The sequence below is a fragment of the Oryctolagus cuniculus genome, chromosome 9 (genome assembly GCF_051225735.1).
Source record: "Oryctolagus cuniculus isolate XC-2025 breed Fujian yellow rabbit chromosome 9, ASM5122573v1, whole genome shotgun sequence".
Classification (NCBI taxonomy): domain Eukaryota; kingdom Metazoa; phylum Chordata; class Mammalia; order Lagomorpha; family Leporidae; genus Oryctolagus; species Oryctolagus cuniculus.
Window position 1 is genome coordinate 113,623,115 of NC_142875.1, and position 22,893 is coordinate 113,646,007.

Below are 22,893 nucleotides of genomic sequence, written 5' to 3' on the forward strand. Positions count from 1 at the left end.
AGTATCTTAGCCTGTTTTCCACTACTTAACAGAATACCACATACTGAGCAATTTGTAAACAATAGACATTAATCTGGTTCTGGAGGCTGAGGTCTCACAGGGTGTTGACACTTGATGAGGCTAGCATGCTGCTTCATCCCATGGCAGAAGGCAGAAGAACATAAAAACACCAATCAGACCCAACCCACAAGGCTCATTTTAAATTAATTACCTCTTGACAGGGCCTATCTCAAAATGCAGTCACTATCTGAAGTGCTGGGATTAGGGTTTCAAAGCATGAAATTTGGAGATACACAGTTTATCACATAAAAGAGGAGACCAATCACAATACTTTGGCGTGTCATTGCATTCCCTGTAATATGTTATTGCCTAAACATTGCTAATCCATTAACCACCTTTAGTTCTGTTCCTGAGGATGAAAAGGTGAATCATCTAAACCATCTGAGGTTTTGGAGCTGGGTTGATCTTGGCTTGTCACAAGAGGAGAAGTGGAGGAAGGGCTGCTCCACCTTCTAACAAGAGTAACCAGACTTCTGCTGTAGCAAACTGGAAGGAATGTTCTAATTCAAGGTAGCCAGCTGAAATATAAGGAGAGTTATGTATGTAATTTTTCTATTTTCTAATAACTACATTAAACCTTAGTAAAAAAAATAGGTAAAAGTGAGTTCAATACACTTTATTTAAGCAGATATATCCAATGTAGTATCATAGAACTATTCCAACCTGTAATCAATATGAATAATTATTGATGATATATTTTATTGCTTTTTCATGCTAAGTCTTTGAAATTCAATTGGTAATTTACATTGACAACACCTCTCAATTTGAACTAGCCACATTTCAAGGGCTCAATATATTTAAGACACAATGCTGTCTCAAGTAGTGAAATTTAAGTACAGTTCCCACCAAATCTAATAAATGATAATGCTCTGTACATATAAGAGAAAGTTATGGCCCTGACAAAGCCTCTCAGAAGTCAAGAAATTTATTTTGTCAACATCATCATTATAACAAAGGCAGAGAACATAAAAATTGAGCCCTCATATGTCTGTCTTGACTGATACTTGAATCCTGATGCTATTAATTAATAAATCTTGACTCATATTCTAAATCAGCTAATCAATAAGATTGCATGAATGCCTAAAGGTGGATAGTTAAAGGTGAAGACAAAATACTTTATAACACATTGTTCTTGTTCTTAAAGAATCTACGAGGATCAAGTAGAATCAGGACTTTAAACAAATTAAATAGAAATTTTTTTAAGAGCAGTAGGAGATCAGAGAAGGGATAGTCTATCAGGAAACAGACAAGGCTCTGTCTTGATCTTAGAATGAGCAAAATAAAGAGTACACTAACTCAGTGTACTTGAGAAAGGACTAAAGGTAAGAAAGTCAGTGAAAATACTGCCATTGCTAGGGGCAGCATGTCTGTTGGGAGGAATGCTGGTGAAGCTAGATGAGAAGCATGTAGCCAATTTAAGTAAATCTTTAAAACTTGGCATGTGCATGGACAATGCACAGGTAGGTTAGGGTTCAACATGAATTGGATTTGAAACTATCACTGTCCAAATGGAGAATGAACATTTTTGAGGCAGGCAAAAAGGAAAAAGAATTATTACAATGATCAATGAGTATGATGTCAAAAGTCTGGACATGTAATAAAAAAATTTAAAGAAAACAGGAACTGTAAAAGATGTGGGACTGGGAAGTAACAGGAAGGCCTTAAGATGATTGGCTTAGACAATTCAAAGAATGGTGATACTTATAAGACAATCAAGAGTAGTTGGGCTGACTGAACACCAAAAAGGAAACCTCCTGAAGTGAAATGGACACTATGAGAAATGGTGACTTGATCAGCATAGCCCTGACTGCTAATGGACAACTTAATACATTATCCCTCATAGTATTTTTTTTTGTCTGTTCTACTTAATATGACTGGTTTAATTCTGTAATTATCACACAGTTATTCTTAAGTGTTGAAAATTAACTGAAATGTGATCCCTGTTAAACATAAGAGTGGGAATAAGAGAGGGAAGAGATGTATAATTTGGGGCATGCTCGGGCTGACTTGCCCCAATTGGTAGAGTTGGAAACATACCAGGGGATTCCAATTCAATCCCATCAAGGTGGCATGTGCCAATGCCATCTCACTATTCCAAGTGATCAATTTCAGTTCACAATTGATCATAATGAAAGGACTAAGAGTCAAAGGGAGCACATAAACAAGTCTAGTATCTGCTAACACTAACCGATAGAATAAATAAAGGGGAGAGTGATCCAACATGGGAAGTGAGATACTCAGCAGACTCATAGAATGGCAGATGTCCTAAATAGCACTCTGGCCTCAGAATCAGCCCTAAAGGCACTCGGATCTGGCTGAAAAGCCCATGAGAGTATTTCAGGCATGGAAAGCCAAGACACTCTGGCAAAAAGATCTCTGTGAGTGAGATCCCAGTGGAAAGAACAGGTCTTCAAAGAGGGAGGTGCCTTTCTCTGAAGGGAGGAGAGAACCTCCACTTTGACTATGACCTTGTCTAAACAAGATAAGAGTCGGAGAACTCAAGGGGCTTCCATAGCCTTGGAAACTCATGACTGGTGCATAGGGAGATTACTGATGCCATAAACAGGAGTGTCAATTTGTAAAGTCAACAACAGGAGTCACTGTGCACTTACTCCTCATGTAGGATCTCTGTCCTTAATGTGCTGTACACTGAGGCTTAATGCTATAACGAGTACTCAAACAGTATATTTCACTTTGTGTTTCTATGGGGGTGCAAACGATTGAAATCTTTACTTAATGTACACTAAACTGATCTTCTTAAAAAAAAAAAAAAGAAAAAAAAGAAATTATCAATTCCCAACTTGACTCTCACTGGGATTAAACATGACAATAGGTCTGATCTGATTTCATCATCATTTAAAAAAAATCATCTATTATTTTTCACTTTATGTTTCTGTGTGGGAACAAACTGTTGAAATCCTTACTTAAGGTATACTAAGCTGATCTTCTGTATATTAAGATAATCGAAAATGAATCTTGATGTGAATGGAAGGGGAGAGGGAGTGGGAAAGGGGAGGGTTGTGGGTGGGAGGGACGGTATGGGGGGGGAAGCCATTGTAACCCATGAGTCGTACTTTGGAAATTTATATTCATTAAGTAAAAGATAAAAAAAAAAAAAAAAAAAAAAGAGTAGTTGGGGCTGGCGCCGCGGCTCACTAGGCTAATCTTCCACCCTGCAGCGCCAGCACACCAGGTTCTAGTCCCGGTCGGGGTGCCGGATTCTGTCCTGGTTGCCCCTCTTCCAGGCCAGCTTTCTGCTGTGGCCAGGGAGTGCAGTGGAGGATGGCCCAAGTGCTTGGGCCCTGCACCCCATGGGAGACCAGGAGAAGTACCTGGCTCCTGCCATCGGATCAGCGCAGTGCGCAGGCTGCAGTGCGTCGGCCACGGCGGCCATTGGAGGGTGAACCAACGGCAAAAGGAAGACCTTTCTGTTTCTCTCTCTCACTGTCCACTCTGCCTGTCAAAAAAAAAAAAAAAAAAAAAAGAGTAGTTGGAAAGTAGAAATGATTTGTGAGGAGAGGATGCCAGGTTCAGTTCTGACACTGTGAAGTTTGATTGTAATAGCAGTAAGATATTAAAGTAGGCATACATAATAAATGAATGGAAATGCAAGCATAAAAAGTCAGATCTGGAGATTAGAATTTGGGCAATGTTCAGACTGTATCACTAGGCTGATTTTATCTATTCTATAAGAGGAAATATATAGACAACCCAGGGAATTTGATCCTAATCCAAGAATTTGATCTAATCCAAGAGACTCACTTTGAGGAGCAGTTCTTGGTGTTATTTTTAAGGGAGGAAAAAACCCAGGCTCACAGGAACTAATCATCCATCTCTGCCCCAAATAACCTCACCCTTGCTTCCAGACCCAAGTTCTCCATGAGTCACAGTCACTGGAAGACTCCTTCCCTGACTCACAACCCTGTTAACAATGACAGTTTTGAAGAATGTGGGAAGAGGAAATGGACCTCTATGTTTCATCTGTGGTCTTCTTCAGAAGAGAAATGGGACAATGTCTGGAGGAGTAGATAATTAATTGCAAATGAAAAGGGGTTCCTGACGCCTACCATGAATTTTTGATTGCCCAAGACTAACTCACTTCTTCATTCCTTCAGCCCTTCTACCTAATCTTGTCAGGTTGTCTCTGGAAAAAAATACACTTTTTAGTTGGACATAAGCTTAGCATACATGAGATAAATCATGTCAAGAGTTATTTTTGACATAATCCTTGGTTCTGGACAGGACCATGAGTGGTGCAGACTAGAAAAAGATCATAATCTTCTCAGGACTTTCTTCAAGCACCACTAAAATGAAGCCAGGCCAGTCTTGGGAGAATGGAGCAGAAAATGAGAAGAAATACGAATAATAAACGATGGGTAGTTGTCTGATATGGGCATGGATGTGGGCAGAATAGGTTGTTCTGTAAACCTGGCAGCAAAGATACATGCCAGACAAGCAATGTCAGGGAAGTCTGACAGCAGCCAGCAAGGCACTGGGCTTAAGATTTTAGATCAACATAGTACTTTCCATGCTAGAGGAGCCAGAGGGATGGCAAGATCTGAAAGATGCCATCAAAACAGAAGACCCAAAGAAATTTAGGAATGGAGGAGCAAGACAGCAAACCCCATACTAGAATGGAGGAGAGAGAATAGGTTTGTCTTAAGCCAACAAAACCAATGACCCAATTGCTGGAAATGGGTATGAAGGGCCACAGGCAACATGGCTTCCTTGACTAATGCAGTAATTCACTGATCAAGATAAAATGTTTGGGGCCGACGACGTGGTTCACTTGGTTAATCCTCCGCTTTGCGGCGCTGGCATTCCATATGGGTGCCGGGTTCTAGTCCCAGTTGCTCCTCTTCCAATCTAGCTCTCTGCTGTGGCCCGAGAAGGCAGTGGAGGATGGCCCAGGTGCTTGGGTCCTGCACCCACATGGCAGACCAGGAGGAGGCACCTGGCTCCTGGCTTCGGATTGGCCATTGCGGCCATTTTGGGGGTGAACCAGCAGAAGGAAGACCTTTCTCTCTGTGCCTCTCTCTCTCACTAACTCTGCCTGTCAAAAAAAAAAAAAAAAAAAAAAAAAGATAAAATGTCTAAGACTACGAATCTGCCTCCAACATTTTTTAAATCATCCAATCCCTTTCTAACAATCTTTTCCTTAAAAAAGAAAGTCATCTGTTCAGCTCTCAGTTTTTCCTGAATTTTCAAGAAGACAGTCCTCTGCCTGAGCTATTACAAAGAGTCTTCAGAGAAAGGAAGACAGGTTATTGGCCAAGTACCAAACTCAAAGTCTCCATTAGAAGGGAGGGCATCACTTTTATTTTTCTCAGTCATTTTTAAGTACAGATTTATGTTTCTCACCCTGGAGGTTCTGTATTACCAGAGCAATGCTAACTCCAGTGCAGATGACACAAAAGCTATTAATAGAGTATGTCAATAATAAAGCTGAAGTAGAAAACAGAAGTGTCCCAAAAGGAGAAGTATCAAATGGAAGAGGGAAAAGGCAAAATATTCTACTTTCCTACTCAGATGATTGTCTATCTTCATGAAAGGATTTCTTTCCAAAGCAATATTAAACCTTATGGTGCTCTTAATTACCTACATTTGGATTTTTTATGTTTACTCCAATAACTAATGATATGAAAAAAATAAAACATCTAATTAAATTTTTAAAACATTCTTTCTTTACTCAGAACCAGCTCCTCCAAAATCACTCTTTGCAGTGAACAAAACTCAGACTTCAGTGACTCTGCTGTGGGTGGAAGAGGGCGTAGCTGATTTCTTCGAAGTCTTCTGTCAACAAGTTGGCTCTGGTCTGGAAACCAAACTCCAGGTATTGTACATCTTGATACTCTTTTCATGAATTAATTTTGATTAAGACTAATTATCTGAGAAAAATAACTCTTTTATTTCCTTGAACTATGGAAAATGAAAACCATTTGTTCTTTTTCTGTTTCAGTAATTAAAATTAACAGTGTGCTTTGAAAATAAGCCCAAAAGATGTGAGAACTTGTATCTTTTATTTTTAATCTTTTGTTCCTGCTCCTTAGCCACTCCAGAACATATGAAAGGGTAATGCAAGGTTCATTTTTCCTGTTGACCATTACATTGATCAAAGGGATGAAGATCTTGCCAAATAAATATAATTTAACAAATATAAATCAGTCCAAAAGGCAATGTGTAGAATGTAAATGGTATAATCAATGGTCTCCTTCAAAAATGTATAGTTGTAGATATTACATAAGTATAAAAATGAGTAAAGTAAAATATAAGTGCCACAAGAGAGACCCATACTATTAGAAAATTTCTTTTAAAATAGCATGCTTATCTTGTTAATAAAAAGAACAATTTTGTTGAAAAACCAAGCTGAAAGGTTATTGCTAAGCCTTAGAATAAAAAAAAATCAAAGAAATGATAAGTATTGGGTTGTTCTTCAGGTTGTGCTTAATGGAAGGACAGAGATGAACCAGCAGGTCTAAGGGTAACAAAGTCATAAGAAAAAAATGTTTTACAGCCAGAGGAGGAAGGAAAGGGGCAGTCTTGGGAAGCCCTTCACGTAATAATGGTATATGGACTAATACTATGAACATGAATAATTGATGCCTTTTAAATAATGAAGTTCATGAGATTGAGAAAAAAAGAATTGCCAGGAATATAGATCTTTTCATACTGAATGCTAAGATAATTTGCTTTGATTCTTTTCCCCTCTGGATAGTCCCTTCTACAAGCTTATCTCTTTTTAATCTGTTCTGAACAGCTGAATCTTTTCTTTATTCTAAGAATCCTTTTTGAAAATAACTGTTCTGCCAGTAATGGATTCTTTTCTCTGTAACTCCAGTGATGTCTTCCTTTAAGATCACAATGGTTAGTCAGCGGCTTATTATAAGTGAGCCCTGTTAGCAAAAACCTTTCTTTCCTTAGGATCATTATTTTTATAGAATAGTGAAAGAAGTGCTGATGGCTGTCATCTCTTTAGCCAGGGATGTTTCAGATCCTTGTTTTGAAAAAGGGTGTTATGCTGACTCATCTTTTTACATTGTACTGTAGTCCTTGTCACCCACCTGGCCATCAGTCTACCAAATTAGCAGCATGTTCTACTCAAGAATGGGATAACGCTAAGTGTTTCAGAGCACAAAGAGTCTCCATGCTTTTAGCGGATGCTATATAAAAGCTGAGGCTGTAGAAAAAAATTGTAGTCTTCTGTAGTGTTCTTAATGTGTAAAAAACTGCTACGAGTCAAAGAGGTAAAGAATAGTGCCGGCTTTGTTTCCCAGTGAATTAAGCTACCGCTTGCAATGCTGGCATCCCATACAGGAGTACTGGTTGCAGTTCCAGCTTCTCTGCTTCCAATCCAGCTCCTTGCTAATGGCTTGGCAAGGCAGAAGATGAAGGTCCGAGTACTTGGGCTCCTGCAACCCCTACATGAGAGACTCAGATGGAGTTCCAGGCTTCTGGCTTCGGTTTTACCCAGTCCCAGCTGTTGCGGGTATTTGGGGAGTAAACCAGTAAATGGAAGATATTCTCTCTCTCTCTCTCTCTCTCTCTCTCTCTCTCTCTCTCTCTCTCTCTCTTTCTCCATTGCCTTTCCTTCTTTCTACATCCTTCTTTCAAATACATAAATAAATCTTTAAAAAGGAAAAAGGAATAAAACAGCTTAATCTGTACTGATGTGGGAAGAGAGGCAAACATAGTGATAACTAAGGTAAAATCTAAGGTAACAAAGTAAACAGAACCATATGTAACCTATGTCATCACTTACTTTTTAAACTATGTCTTATATATTTATGCAATGGTAAATATATATGGGAAGGCAAAAAAATCCTGATGATGATTGCTGCTTCCATGGAAGAGAGTTGAGTAGATTGGGAGAAAGGAAAAAAGGAAACCGTTTCCCTGCTAACCTTTTTCATTTTGTGAATTTTTTTACTCTGTCTATAGATGACTTCAACCATGAAAAATAATTAAAAAGCAAAACAGATTAAGATAATAAAAATTTATTATTTTCTGTATCTGTAGGAGCCAGTTGCTGTTTCTTCTCATGTTGTGACCATCTCTAGTCTCCTTCCAGCCACTGCTTACAACTGTAGTGTCACCAGCTTTAGCCACGACAGCCCCAGTGTTCCTACATTTATAGCTGTCTCAACAATGGGTAATTATATGTTAGTTGAATCTGGCCTTTGCAAGTTATTTTTCTATATTGTCTACATATATTACATATACATATATATGATATATATTTTATATAATCTATCATTTTAATGGTATCAATATATAATCTATATATTATATATTGTCTATAGTCTATATATAATCTATATATATTATATATATAATCTATCCTTTTAGTGGGGCCAATGCTATGCTGAAAGATCTTAAGCTTTACAGTGCATGGGGTCATTCATTTCAATCCCAAAATGCACTTACCACTATTTGGTAGTTATTGTCTCTGAGCTTTTGTTTTTGTGTTCACCTGTAAAGTTGGACTAATAATAATATGTAGTTTTTTAGGTTGCTTTGAAGTTTAGAAATAAAATACATAAAACTGTAACATCTACTGTCCAAGTGCTATTTGCTATCATCAGCTTCATCATCATGGCCATCCTCATCTTTCACAGCTAGGCACAGTGCCCTGATGAACTCAGTTTCATCTGTCTTAGCCTTGCCCTCAACTGTCAATGATCGAGTAATGGCAATGCTATACTAGGTGAAAGCAGGAAAGTTTCCAATCCAGCAGAAAGAGTAGATAGGAAAATTAGAAACTAACTAAAGTTCTACCAAATTTTGTTTGTTTCCTTGTATTTTTTTTCTGAGTTGTATGATAGGATAAGCCCATGAAAATGGATTGAAGTGATGTTTATTTTGATACAAAAAACTTGAAATCCATGCATAGGAGGAGTCTTCAAAAAGTTCACAGAAAATGTGTATTATGAAAAATCTATGCATGGATTCCAATGTTTTTTGAACCAAAATAAACTCACCTCTCAATTCCAGTTTTCGTGAGCTTTTGAAGGTACTGCCCTATGCATTATCCTTTGGTTGGTTAGAGTCTGACTCTGTAGTCTGAGAACCTCTATGAAGCCTCATGTAGTAAAATTACTCCTACTATCACATTATCCATTTACAGAGTTCAGTTTCTTTCCTGTAATTTTAATCATATATTTAGCTGTTACATTCACTGATGGTTATAATGACCTCATTGCTGTAATTTTTATTTTTTGGTTGGTTGGTATTGGTTTTTAGTTTTAATTTTTGTGTTTTCAAGAAAATACAAAAATGGAGCTCAAAGATATTTTAATGTTCTTTTATTCATGCTTCCTTCTACACTTTTCTAATGCTACTTTTATGTCCATCATTTCTCATTACCTCCACAGCAACCAAGGGCAACAGGTGATATAATTAAACTTACTTGTAAGTGAGGTACATAAGCCCAAAAGAGTAGAAAAATGGCTGACCAGTTCCGTGAATTTATTATCAATGTAAAGAATGGCCCACCTTTAAGAGTTGTATAAAAATATCTAATATACTTTCCTGTTCAATACCATGTGAAGAACTAGGCACTGTGTTAAGTTCCACAGTAGCCTTCTCATTACATACAGTGGATGAAAACAACAGCCCCTATTCTTAAGGGCCCTACAACTTATTAATAGGTTTAATCTCTTGAGTTGTGCAGATGGAAAACCCCTAAACATATGGTCACAGATTATCCGAATGCCTGTTCTAGGGATGTGTTAAGTGATGTGACAGATGGTGGCTTGCTAATGCCTTTTTCATATACATTATTAGTTGTGAATATACAGTTGTGCTTTCTGAGTCTGAAGTCATAGGCATAAAGTGAGAACCTGCCACCCTTGAAGGTTTTTAAAATGTTAAGCAATGATAAAACATGATAATGACTTTTAGATCTTTTCATTTTCAAATGGATTTAAACTGTGGCACATGCATTCTTTATATTTTATAGTTTCCCCATATAAGAACATCCTGAATGTTGTAGACCATGAAAATGGACTCCAGGCTTCCAGACACCAGAATACCACTTACCAGTCTACTTTGTAGTTATAACTGACCAGAAAGAGCTCATTGTTGACTTGAGAGATATTTTGTCCTCATAAACTCACTGTTGTCAAGATTAGATGAAAAACAACTAATAGTTCTGTTAGTTCCCACATAGTGGAACCTGATAACAAATGTATGACTTCTTTTTATAGTTACAGAGATGAACCCTAACGTGGTAGTAATCTCAGTGCTGGCCATCCTTAGCACACTTCTAATTGGTCTGCTGCTTGTTACTCTCATCATTCTTAGGAAGAAACATCTGCAGATGGCTAGGTAAGCTACATTTTGTTCACCTTTTATCCATAATCGTATAAATATTTTTACTTATTATACATGTATGGTTTCACAGACCTAATTTGTATAAGTGGCAAATCTGATGTCAGTTCTTAATGTCAATTCTTTTTAAAAAATTTTAATTATTTATTTGAAAGGCAGATTTACAGAGAGGAGAGAGAGAGAGAGAGCGAGAGAGAGAGAGAGAGAGAGAGTCTTCTATCCATTGGTTTACTCCCCAGATGGCCTCCATGGCTGGGTGGAAGCTCCTGGCTCCTGGCTTCGGATCAGCACTGTGCGCCGGCCGTAGCAGCCACTTGGGGGGGGTGCTGATCTGAAGCCAGGAGCCAGGAGCTTCCACCCAGCCCCCCATGTAGGTGCAGGGGCCCAAGGACTTGGGCCATCTTCTGCTACTTTCCCAGACCATAAACAAAGAGCTGGATTGGAAGAGGAGCAGCCGAGACCAGAACCGCTGCCCATATGGGATGCCGGCACTGCAGGCAGCGGCTTTACCCGCTACACCACAGCGCCGAGTCACTCTCAATGTCATTTCTACTTTGTGAGTTTCCTAACTAGGCTTTTCAATCTCATTTTAGAAAATGCTTCCAGTGAAATAGTAAAGCAAAGTTTGCTTGTTTACACAAAGCCAGACCTCTTGCTATTGATCTTGGCATTTTAAGTAACACATATATAGAAGGCCTTTACTTTTGGGTATTTTTAGACACAAGTAGAGTTAAAGAAAGGTGTAAGTCTGTTCAATATGATAGTGAAATGAGTCAATGAAAATAGAGGTTAGAGAGAGATAACCTCTCACTACTTCTTCTTTTTTTTTTTTAGAATTATTTTATTTATTTGAAAGAGTTACAGAGAGAGGTAGAGACAGAGAGAGGTCTTCCATCTGCTGGTTCACTCCCCAGATGGCCGCAATGGCCAAAGCTGAGCTGATCCGAAGCCAGGAGCCAGGAGCTTCTTCCAGGTCTCCCACATGGGTGCAGAGGCCCAAAGACTTGGGTCATCTTCCACTGCTTTCCCAGGCCACAGCAGAGAGCTGGATTGGAAGAGGAGCAGCCGGAACATGAACTGGTGCCCATATGGGATGCCAGCGCTGCAGGCTGGAGCTTTAACCCACTGCACCACAGTGCCAGCTCCCTCACTACTTCTATTAAGCTGTAAATCAGAAAGCATTTATAGTGTTTATGGTGGCCGGCGCCGCAGCTCACTAGGCTAATCTTCCGCCTGCGGCGCCAGCACCCTGGGTTCTAGTCCCGGTTGGGGCACCGGATTCTGTCCCAGTTGCTCCTCTTCCAGTCTAGCTCTCTGCTGTGGCCTGGGAAGGCAGTGGAGGATGGACCAAGTGCTTGGGCCCTGCACCTGCATGGGAGACCAGGAGGAAGCACCTGGCTCCTGGCTTCGGATCAGCGCGGTGCGCCGGCCGTAGCAGCCACTTGGGGGGGTGGACCAACGGAAAAAAGAAAAACCTTTCTCTCTCTTTCTCTCACTGTTTAACTCTGCTTGGGGGGGTGGACCAACGGAAAAAAGAAAAACCTTTCTCTCTCTTTCTCTCACTGTTTAACTCTGCCTGTCAAAAAAAATTTTTTATTATTAAATATAGTGTTTATGGTTAGGTTCATTAGAGGTCACTGTTAGTTTTCTTCCTGTTGTTCAAAGTTGCAGCTAGTTTAATTTTTCTTGCAGTTAATAAAGCCTTTTGATTTATTATCTTAGTGCTTCCTTATCACAGCACATTCTTAAGTACTTTCTGTAGTCCCTTATATGTTGTCAGAACAATCCATCAGTTCCCTTAAGAGAGCTTTGTGATGTAGCAGGCAAAAACCTCTGCCATCTGTGACACAGGCATCTCCTATGGGTGCTGGTTTGTGTCCTAGCTGCTCCATTTCTGATCCATCCCTCTGTTAATGACCTGGGGAAAGCAGCTGAAGATGGCCCAAGTGCTTGGGCCTCTGCCACCCACATGAAAGATGGATGGAAGATCTCTCTCTTGGTTTCTCCATCTCTGTCTGTAACTAACTTTCAAATAAATAAATATTTTTAAAGCATTCTTGTTTGAATACTACCAGTTTTGGGAAATTTGGTTCAAATTTACATATTTGCCCAATGTTAGCCTCCTGAATTGTTCAACATCCTTCTCTGATTTAAATGTTCTATCATTCACATATTCATAGATAATGTCACTTAATATTAATGTAATCAGTGATTAATATGGCATATCAAAAAAATCAGACATTGAAGTCATCCATTGGGAACATACAACCTCACTTGAGATATGTACATGAATGGATACATTTAAAAGAATAAGCTGACCTATAACATAAGCAAGATAGAATTGAGAGCTATGAGACAAGGAAGATTAATTCTCAATATGAAATTCAATTTTGTGAAGATTGGCATTTGAATAAATCTTATAAGGACATGGAGGGAGGTGGAATTGCACCATGGCTATAGTGTTGAGCTCTGATATTACATTCTGTGAGGTCAAATATTAATTTACACTCTATGTAAATGCATGCAGGTCATTGAAACACCATCCATTTAACAAATAGAAAAGTATTTCCAAAAGGTAATGGAAGTAGAATTAAAAACTAAAGCCATTTTGATGCAAAAGATTGAAATCTATGCATAATTTTTCATCATATGCAGTCCATAAAGTTTTTATATTTGACACCTGCTGTCTGATGTCAGACTCCTCTGGTTGCTTGGGACAGGGAAGAATGTGAAACAGACAAAATGTTATATGTTCAGAGAGGTTATATTCTAATGAGAAAAGAAACAACAAACAATAAAGACTTAAGTAAAAGGGTCACATAAGTAAAAGGTTATAAGAATAAATACTAGGGGCCGGCACTGTGGCGCAGCGGGTTAAAGCCCTGGGCTGAAGTGCCGGCATCCCATATGGGCGCTGGTTCTAGTTCCGGGTGCTCCTCTTCTGATCCAGCTCTCTGCTGTGGCCTGGGAAAGCAGTAGAAGATGGCCCAAATCCTTGGGCCCCTGCACCCACATGGGAGTCCCAGAAGAAGCTCCCGTCTTCTGGCTTCGGATTGGCTCAGCTCCAGTTGTTGCAGCCATCTGGGGAGTGAACCAGTGGATGGAGTCACCGCAGTAATTTGGGAGGAGATGGTGATATTTCAGTTCAGAGTAGTAGCAAGGAACACAGAAAGAAACTTCCTGATTCTGGATATATTCTGAAAATAAAATAACAGGATATGCCAACAAACTGGGTGAGGAATGGGAATCAATAAAGAAGAAAAGAGGACTCTGGGATTTTGGCTCTAGCAACGGAAAGGATGGAGTTGTCATCACCTGGCACAGGATTCCAGGTGAACAGAGTTAGGGGACCATCAGGACTTCAGTTTCAAAAATACTAAGTTTGAGATGACTTTCAAGTGCAGGTGTGGAGGAGGCAACTAAACATGAAAGTCTGGTGTTTGGGAGAGAAATATTGGCTGAAGGTGAGAATTTGAGAGCTGTTAGCATATAAATAATATTCAAAACAGACTGGATGAAATCCAGGAAGTAGCTGCAAACAACAAAAAAGGGTCCTGTATTAATCACTAGAACAATCTAATATTGAGACTTTTCAGAGGGAAAACAAGATAACAGCAAGAGATTGACAAGAGGCAGTCAGGGTAGAAGGGAAACTAAGAAGTGTGAGGCCTTTCTGGAAGTCAAGGAAAGAGTGTGTACAGAGAAGAGACAATAGCCTCACATTCATGGGTAGTTAGGAGCAGTAGTGTGCAGAAATGACAGTCTTCAAAAAGTCCATGGATGGGGCTGGCACTGTAGAGTAGTGGGGATAGCTGGCACCTGTAGTGCTGATATCCCATATGGGCACCAGTTTGATTCCTGGTTGCTCCACTTTCGATCCAGCTCTCTGCTATGCCCTGGAAAAGCAGTGGAAGATGGCCCAAGTGTTTGAGCCCCTGCATCCATGTGGGAGGTCGGGAAGGAGCTCCTGGATCCTGGCTTCAGCTCTAGCCATTGCGTGGCCATTTGGGAGTGAACCAGCAGATGAAAGATCTTTCTCTGTCTCTCTCTCTCTCTCTCTAACTCTGTCTTTCAAATAAATAAATGATCCTTTTTTAAAAAGTTCATGGAATATATCTTATGAAAATATGCATGGATTTTAATTTTTTTTACCACATGAATTTTTAATTCTATGTTTCCATGCACTTTCTGAAGGACCTTCATACTCAGCTCATGGGAAGGAGGCCGTAAGTGTTAGCTCCCAGTAGTAACTGAGGAGGGAATGGTAATAGATATGGTAATAGAAACAGTAGTGTTTATGAAGGCATCATTGCAGGTGCAGATGATGACTGTAATTGTCATGAAAACAATGATTCTTAACATCTTGTTTTTTTGGGTGCCATGATCTTCTTAGGGAGTATGGTGAAATCTGTGGATCTCTTTAAGAATAATGCTTTCTTTTTTACATAAAATAAAGTATATAGACTTATAAAATTATATTGAAAAAGTGAGCATAATATTTCTAAACTGTTATATGCTTCTTTATTAGTACATTAAATATCAACATTTAACAATATATCTGGTAGCTCATATCATCTTAGTAATGAATATAAATAATATGTCAAGATATCTGTAACAAGTCTGTGAGTATTATGTAAAAATATCTGTAAATTCTATTGTTAGCAAGTGATGGGTACTGATATTAGTGTTTTGCTGACTACCACTGCTAAATTTCAATTACAAATTGTGAATAAAATTAAATTACAAATTATGAATAAAAAGATGTACTTTCTCTGATATGTTCTTAAAGTCCTAAAATTTATCCTTAGGCCCCAGATTAGGAACCTCTGAATAAGAGGGTAAAATAATCCCATAAATAACAAATTGACATAGAAAAATTTATTGATGGTGCATAATTGATAATACAATATGATATTATATTGGTGTGTTTTTCAAAAGAAGAAAGCTATTCTTAGAACACCCTAACTTAAAGAATAGGCACAGAGCTGAAGTAATAAGCACATCAAAATCTCTCAAATTGAGAAAAAGTGAGATGCATGAGCCCAAGCTAGCCATGTTATTTATGCATGATGTTAGTCAAGACATTGAAAAGATATGAACAATGAGCATATGCTTACCTTTTTCCCCACTCCACTTCCAGGAGGAAAAAAGCTCTAGCAGTGTTTTTACTAACAGATTAATGAGCAGCATTCTGGATAAGAAGCATGGCAGAAGCCCACCTGTCTCAATACACATCACTCTTTGATCTCAAGTGATGAACAGTGTGGACAACAGGATAGGAATGAAAGAGTTAAGGAAGCAAACAATCCAGTTTGAACCATTATCTATCTATCTATCTATATATACACAGTAAATCAAAATACTTTAAAACAAAATCCCACAAAGAAATTTTTCTGAAAGTTGAAAAGCCTCAGGTTTTGTAAGAGTTTCTAAACATTACTTCTAAATGTTTTATATAAAATATTATACTTAAAAGTACAAAGATTTATTTTGGATTTATTTGGAAAAGATTGTGAATTGAATACAGTAGACCTCAACTTGATCAGCAACCTTGCAAAATATCATTTCTTTTTTTTTATCTTTTTGTTTTGCTAAGTTATATACAAAAGAGTACCAAATGGAACTTAGGTTTGCCTTTTCTTTTCATCTTTTAATGATGTGATGATAAACCATAAGGCACTCTTATGTCAAGATGAAAAATGTATTGTCAAGCAATCATCTTGATTTTGTGGTTCTCTTCAAACAGGGAGTGTGGAGCAGGAACATTTGTCAATTTTGCATCTTTAGAGAGGGATGGAAAGCTTCCCTACAACTGGTGAGTATTGGGGATTTTTAATATAAAAATCACCTCCTTATTTCTTTTTATGTCAGTTTGATGAGTGAATGTTAATACAAAATAATTTTTAAGGAGGAACAAAGTTAAAAACTTAAATGGAAAGATAGTCTTTAAAAGACAAATCGAACAATTGTGTCTCTTGACAGATGTTAAGACCCCCATGGCTGAGTTTATATATTACCAAGTTACAAGTCTGTAGAGAGCTCAGCTATGATGTGAGTGCTTCAGACTGGATTTTACTGTCTTGTGAGAATAAATGGTTTTGTCTGGTTTTCCTTCCATAATTTCAGTGACAGTGAACTTTCAATGGCTAGATCTTTACAGGATATGATGGCTTATATACACTTAATACATAGAGAAACTGTCAGTGTCTGCTCCAAATTTTCATTATTAAACAAAGTATTCCAAGGGACCCAAAACATACTGAAGAAGGGCATAAGTGCAGGAGACACACTGAACAGGTGATAGGTGAAGGCGCAGGAGGAAAAACTCCCTGGAAGTAGGGTAAGATGAGAAGTATCTGCACTTGAAACTCACATAGCAGTACCTGAGGACGGAGGCCACTACTGTCTTAAAAAATGAAGTGCAAGTGTACAATGCAGGGCATTCAATTCTACTTACAGGTATAGGAATGTCAAAGCTGGGCAAATTCCATTAGAAAACATGGCTTCACTTGTCTGAACTTGCTTGTTAAGGACCTACTGGGAGGAGATGTTTTGGCAATTAAAAGAGTATTGTCAAGAGATTAAATTGGTTGACATTTTGTCAAGAGATTAAGTTGGTTGACATTATACCTAATATTGACACAGGTGAATGAACACTCCTATTCAGTTTAATCAATATCCAGCAAAATTACCAATTGAGTAAACATTCATCATGAAGTCAGCACAACTTAATCTAGTTTGTTTCTTTTGCAAGTAATCATGAAAAGAGTATTTGAATATAGATTTTTTGTTTTCTAACCTTAAAAATGGTTAACATCAAAGAAATAGACTTGTGAGACTGAAAAGTTAACTCTACAGAATCAAAGAGGGAAGGAGGGCTTTGTTTAAAATATCAATTCTACTTCTCTGAGCGTAAATGATGCCTCTGCTACATGAAAATCTAGTTGGAACAGGATTCTTTTGAATAAGACAGTGTGCTGTACCATTTCTAAATTTTATCATGAATGGAACTTTGCTATTAAAATCAACCCAACTGTGAAGAAAGAGAAACCCATCCATTCTTAATGAAAAATGAGGAAATGTAACTAGGTTTGTTCAGCTCTATTAGCAGCCTTTCCAATATTTAGGCCCACCCTTAACAAAGGCATAATCGAAGAGCAGTGGTGGTTGGCCTATCAAGGAACTGACCCATGGTCCTTATGACTCAGGGCAGCTATGTATTAACTAACTTCATAGTCAGCCAGTTTGGAGAGTTTATGGGAATTCAGTTATGGAGGAACTGGGGCAAAAGAGAATGCACTTTACGGCCTTTCTGTAAAATCCAGCAAAGTCTCCTGCAGCTCTTGGCAAAGACAATTTTGCTGTAATAGCATTTTCTGGCTGTGAATAGATATCTCAGTGGGAGTTTGTAATAACTAAAGTGGCAAGGTGACAGAACTTTTTCTCTAATTCTCAGAATTATTATAGATACAGACACAGACATATTTTAACTCTACATTAATGGAAGTTTTATTTTGTAAGTGGGCTGAATGTCTGAAACTGGATCCAAACCAGGCATTTTAAATCAACAGACTGAATTAGAATTACAGCTAAACTAGATAAATTGTCTCCCACTCAGCTGAGAATCAGTGAGATTACAGAATAGGCAGTTGATGAACCACTTCCTTTCAATGAATGATACCTGGGTATCATACCATATTTCTGTTTTAAGGGATATTTTTAGAAATTACATAGGAATTTAAACTAAAAATAATACTGAAAGCTGCACCTAGAAGAGCAACTTTACAAGAATGTATTCCTAAAGCTTATTCTTCAAAAGGATCAGTGCACACAAACCAGCCATTTCTATTCCCTCACCTAACTTCCTGTTCAGCTGTCAAATGATCTTCTTAGAGATTTCTTAAAATAGACTTAAGCTCTGGAAGGATACTATCCAAGAATAAGTTGCAAGATAGCTAATGAGGCGCTTAAGAGCCTCACTTAACGGAATACAAAATGCAATCACCTAATAGCAGACTAATTGACACAAAGCAAGTTGAAAGAAATATATCTGATTATAGTAGAGATCATGTGTGAATCAAACTGATGTCAATGTTTTAGCTCTTAAGCCCTCATATTTAAATCTTGCAGAATGGAGTAATATTTAATTGTAATTAAAGTGCTTGTCATATTAATTGATCATAGGAGGTAATTTACTGATATCAGTTCACGGTTTGTATTACTAACTCTTTCCACTTTTTCATCTTTACATCTATTGTCTATTAATGCTCACAGGCGTAGAAGCATCTTTGCTTTCTTAACTCTGCTGCCTTCATGTCTTTGGACTGATTATCTTTTGGCATTTTATATTAACCCTTGGTAAGTGATTTATTTTACTGTTTAACCTAAGACAAACTCTTTACAAGTTATCTTTCAAAAAGTAACCAAAAAGGAAAATTTCTTTTTGACTATTTCATGTGTTTGGCAGCATCTAAAAGTATTAATCACATACTGAAATGGATTAAAGAAGTTAATGGGATCAACATGCTAACTAGGTTTTCCCAATTAAATTTTCTTACTTTGATGTTCTTAACAAACTTTTCTTCCACTTATTACCAGTCATCGTTTCTTCATTCAGTCAATCTATTGGCCTCACACCTTTGTAAGTGAGGCTTTCCTTTTCCTTTTTATCTCCACCCAGTAAAGAGCCCCATGTTTCCAAGAAGGCAGAAATTCAAGTAGAGAAACCAGAGTCTGTGCTCTCTACTTGATGCCTTCTGGCTTTTATAATGATGGTAACTCAGACCAGCTATGTGCAAACCTCTTCATATAATTACTTAATTCTCTCCCATGATATTGCAGAGAGTATGAATAGCTCCATTTTAGATATGTAGAAATAGAGACTTAGGAAGATTAAGTGTCACATACTATCACATAGTAAACCCAATTCCAAACCCAGGTCTCTAAAATCTATTCTTTCCTCTACCTTAAATTTCTTATTGTCTTGATTTCTAAATCATTTTAATGATCAAATCTTGAAAGCATCTTTTTTCTTTCTAATGTATACTAATCATAATAATAACCTTAACTTCTGAAGCTAAAGAATCCAGATAGAAATATTTTCCTGAGATGTAAGAAGAAAGGTGGCAGTTTCCCAGGAAACTGACAAAAACGTCGTTAAGTATCAATATATGGTGTCTGGGGAAGGACCCAAAAATGTGGATAACTTGAGAAAGACCCAGAAGAAAGCAATAAAAATAGCTCATGGATTGAGGAAAAATGAGAGTAAAATGATGAATAGCAATCTGCAGAGTTATTTATTCAGAAAGACAATTGATCACATGTTCTTCAGCTCCTTCAAGGACAGAATAAATACAGCTGGCAGAATTTAGGATTTCAAGTTGCAATGGAGGAAATATTTTAAAAGGACTTTCTCAAGATAGAGATTGTTAAGACCTAAATTTTTACTTTTAAAATAAGACACTAGAGGAATGCTTTTGAAACAAGGTACACAATGATATGTAAGTAATAAAATTAGAGTACAGCAAATAATGGGGTCCTTATTCTCAGTTTGTATTTTTTTTTAAAGATTCATTTATTTATTTGAGAGTCAGAGTTACAGACAGAGAGAGGGAGAGATAGAGAGAGAGGTCTTCCATCCGCTGGTTCACTCCCCAAATGGGCTCAACAGCCAGAGCTGGGCCAATGCGAAGCCAGGAGCCAGGAGCTTCTTCTGGGTCTCCCACATGGATGCATTGGCCCAAGCACTGGGGCTATCCTGCACTGCTTTCCCAGGCTATCAGCAGGGAGTTAAATCAGAAGTGGAGCAGCCAGACACAAACCGGTGCCCACATATGCTGCCGGCACCACAGGCAAAGGCTTAACCTACTAGGCCACGGCACCAGCCCCTGTTTGAGTTTGTTATTATTATTTTTGTGTTTACCATAGGGTGTCATAATAGTCCACTTGATATTTTCAATACTCAACATTGTATAGTTTTTAGTAAGAAAACATAAATTCCATTTTGACCTTCAAAATATCCCCTTACTCAGCATCTTCTCATCATCCTCAACTACTCTACCTATGATTAGAATACTTGAGGCAAATACCCTAAAGTGACCTCCACACATTTACATTAAGACAAAGGAAAAATTCATATTCACTTCTCTACTTAACTCTCACAGACTTTCTTATTTTCCATACTTCGTTTTAAAGCTTCTATCAGTTGGGCATGTGCTTATTTGCATATTTTTCTTAGTAGTTTCTTAATAATCTTCAAATTAAAGCAACTCTTTCAAGGTTGCTATTTATAATGTTGATCAAATGGCATGAGACTCAAGTTCAGGTGGGGAATACTCGTCAGTAGTTTTATCTATCTGTCCATCTATTTTAGAGACAGAAAGCAAGAAACACAGAGCAAGGGAGCATCTTTCTACTACTTACCGAATGCCCACAATGGCCAGGCTGGGGCTGGGCCAGTCAGAAGTCAGGAACTTAATCCAGGTCTCCCAAGGGGGGAACAGGAAACTGATTATTTGAGTTATCATTTCTGTCTCCCAAGGTCTGCATTATCAGGAAGCCAGAGGCAGGTTCTCCAATATAGGACACATATGTGCTACCTGGCATCTTTAAAAAAAAAAAAAAAGATTTGTTTATTTATTTGAAAGTTGGAGTTACACAGAGAGAGAAGGAAAGGCAGAAGCAGAGAGAGAGAGGTCTTCCATCCGCTGGTTCACTCCTCAATTGGCCAAAATGGCTAGAGCTGCGCCAATCCAAAACCAGGAGCTAGGATCTTCTTCCGGGTCTCCCATGTGGGTGCAGGGGCCCAAGGACTTGGGCCATCTTCCACTGCTGTCCCAGGCCATAGCAGAGAGCTGGACCGGAAGTGGAGCAGCCAGGACTTGAACCGGTCTTGCCCGCTATGCCACTACCTGGCATCTTAACCACTAAGCTAAACACTTGCCTCTCTTCAGTAGTTTTTTAGGAGAATTGTCCTGCGATTGTAAATAGATATCCCCAGGTGAGAAAGTAAAACAGTTTTCTGTCCCTTTAAGTAAATTTTACACTTATCAACCAATGAAAATATATTGAGTGTAAACTGTGGTCTCAGCCTTAGGCTTGTGCTGCAGTGGGATGCAAAAAAAGTAGAAATCATAGTCCCCCCCCCCCCCCCTGCTCTGTATTCACACACGGACTCCAATTCCCTACTGTTTGCATCACCTAATAACTTGGGGATATTTCCCTACTCTTATTTGTTAAGTAGCCCTCTCAAATTCTTCTTCAGATATGTTTGTCTTCAAATTTCACTTAGCGCTGTGGTTAACAACAGCCACAAATAGCAAAGCATTCCCCTCCCCACACACTTCCTGATGCAATGTCCACCTTTCTCTGGGAACTCTTAGTTTCTTGGAAGAATATGTTTCTAAAACTTTCCTGGGAGCAGGCCTTTGGCATCGTGGTTAAGCCTCTACCCCACCTTAGAGTGTCTAGGTTCAACTCTGACCTCCGAATCCTCACTTCAGCTTCCCACCAGTGCAGAACCTGGGGGCAGCCGTGATGGCTCAAGGAATTGGGTTCCTGCCGCTCACACAGAAGCCCTGCCTTGTTTCTCAGTCCCAGCTTCAACCTTGGCCCTGGCCTCAGCCTTGGTGAGAATGTGGGGAGTGAACCAGCAAATGGGAACACTCTCCCTGTCTCTTCATCTCTCAATTATGCAGAAGTTGGCTAAAACAAATAAAAAACCCTTCTGATGCCTTTGGTGGTTGGTGTGGCAACCAAGAGATGTATAGTGTAGCTCAGATCTTTCCCACAGTAGTAGCTAAAAAAAGTGTGCAGTGCCAGTACCCAGTTAAGTTAGTCTCAATTTTGAATTCTACAAGGATTTCTGACTGTAATGAGCTTAGTATGTATTTCCTATCTAAAGAAATGTAATTGGAACTAGCTATACCTAGCTTCAAGATTATTTTTTTTTTAAACCACTGTAGCCACCCTCATGCCATATGCAAGTACTCATCTTGTAGTGTAGCGGATTAGGCCTCTGCCTGCCACACCAGCGTCCCAGAAAGGTGCTGGCGGGAGATCTGGCTGCCCTACTTCCAATCTAGCTCCCTGATAACATGCATGAGAAAGCAGCGGAAGATGGCCTAAGTGCTGGGCCCCTGCACCCATGTAAGAGACCCAGAAGAAACTCCTGGCTCCTGACTTCGGTTTGGCTCAGCCCTGGCCATTTGGGGAGTGAACTCATGGATGGAAGATCTCTCTCTCTCTCTCTCTCTCTCTCTCTCTTTCTCTTTCCTCTTCACTCTGTAACTCTGACTTTCAAATAAAATTTTTAAAAATCTTTTTAAAAAAAGCTTGAGACAATGTTTAAAGTTCTCACTTTCACTCATGGTCATTGCATGTACTATTTGGAGAATAATAAAACCTTAAAGACCTTTTTTATTTTAAGATTTGGGATGGCTTCAGTTTAACTCATGAAAGAGTATGAAGTATATGAAAGAGTTATGAAATTGAGGACTTTTAAAG

The 22,893-nt window shown here is 38.6% G+C and overlaps 1 protein-coding gene across 3 annotated transcripts in view; it reads left to right on the forward strand.

Moving 5' to 3' along the window:
* The window catches only part of PTPRO (protein tyrosine phosphatase receptor type O), a 274,380-nt gene that overhangs the window by 196,609 nt on the left and 54,878 nt on the right, over positions 1-22,893 (forward strand). Inside the window, exons 13-17 of one of the 3 annotated variants that reach the window (XM_008259342.5) lie at positions 5,754-5,893; positions 8,077-8,209; positions 10,266-10,386; positions 16,136-16,204; positions 18,664-18,747. In XM_008259342.5, the coding sequence (XP_008257564.1) occupies positions 5,754-5,893; positions 8,077-8,209; positions 10,266-10,386; positions 16,136-16,204; positions 18,664-18,747 (547 nt within the window). 3 annotated transcript variants of the gene reach the window in all.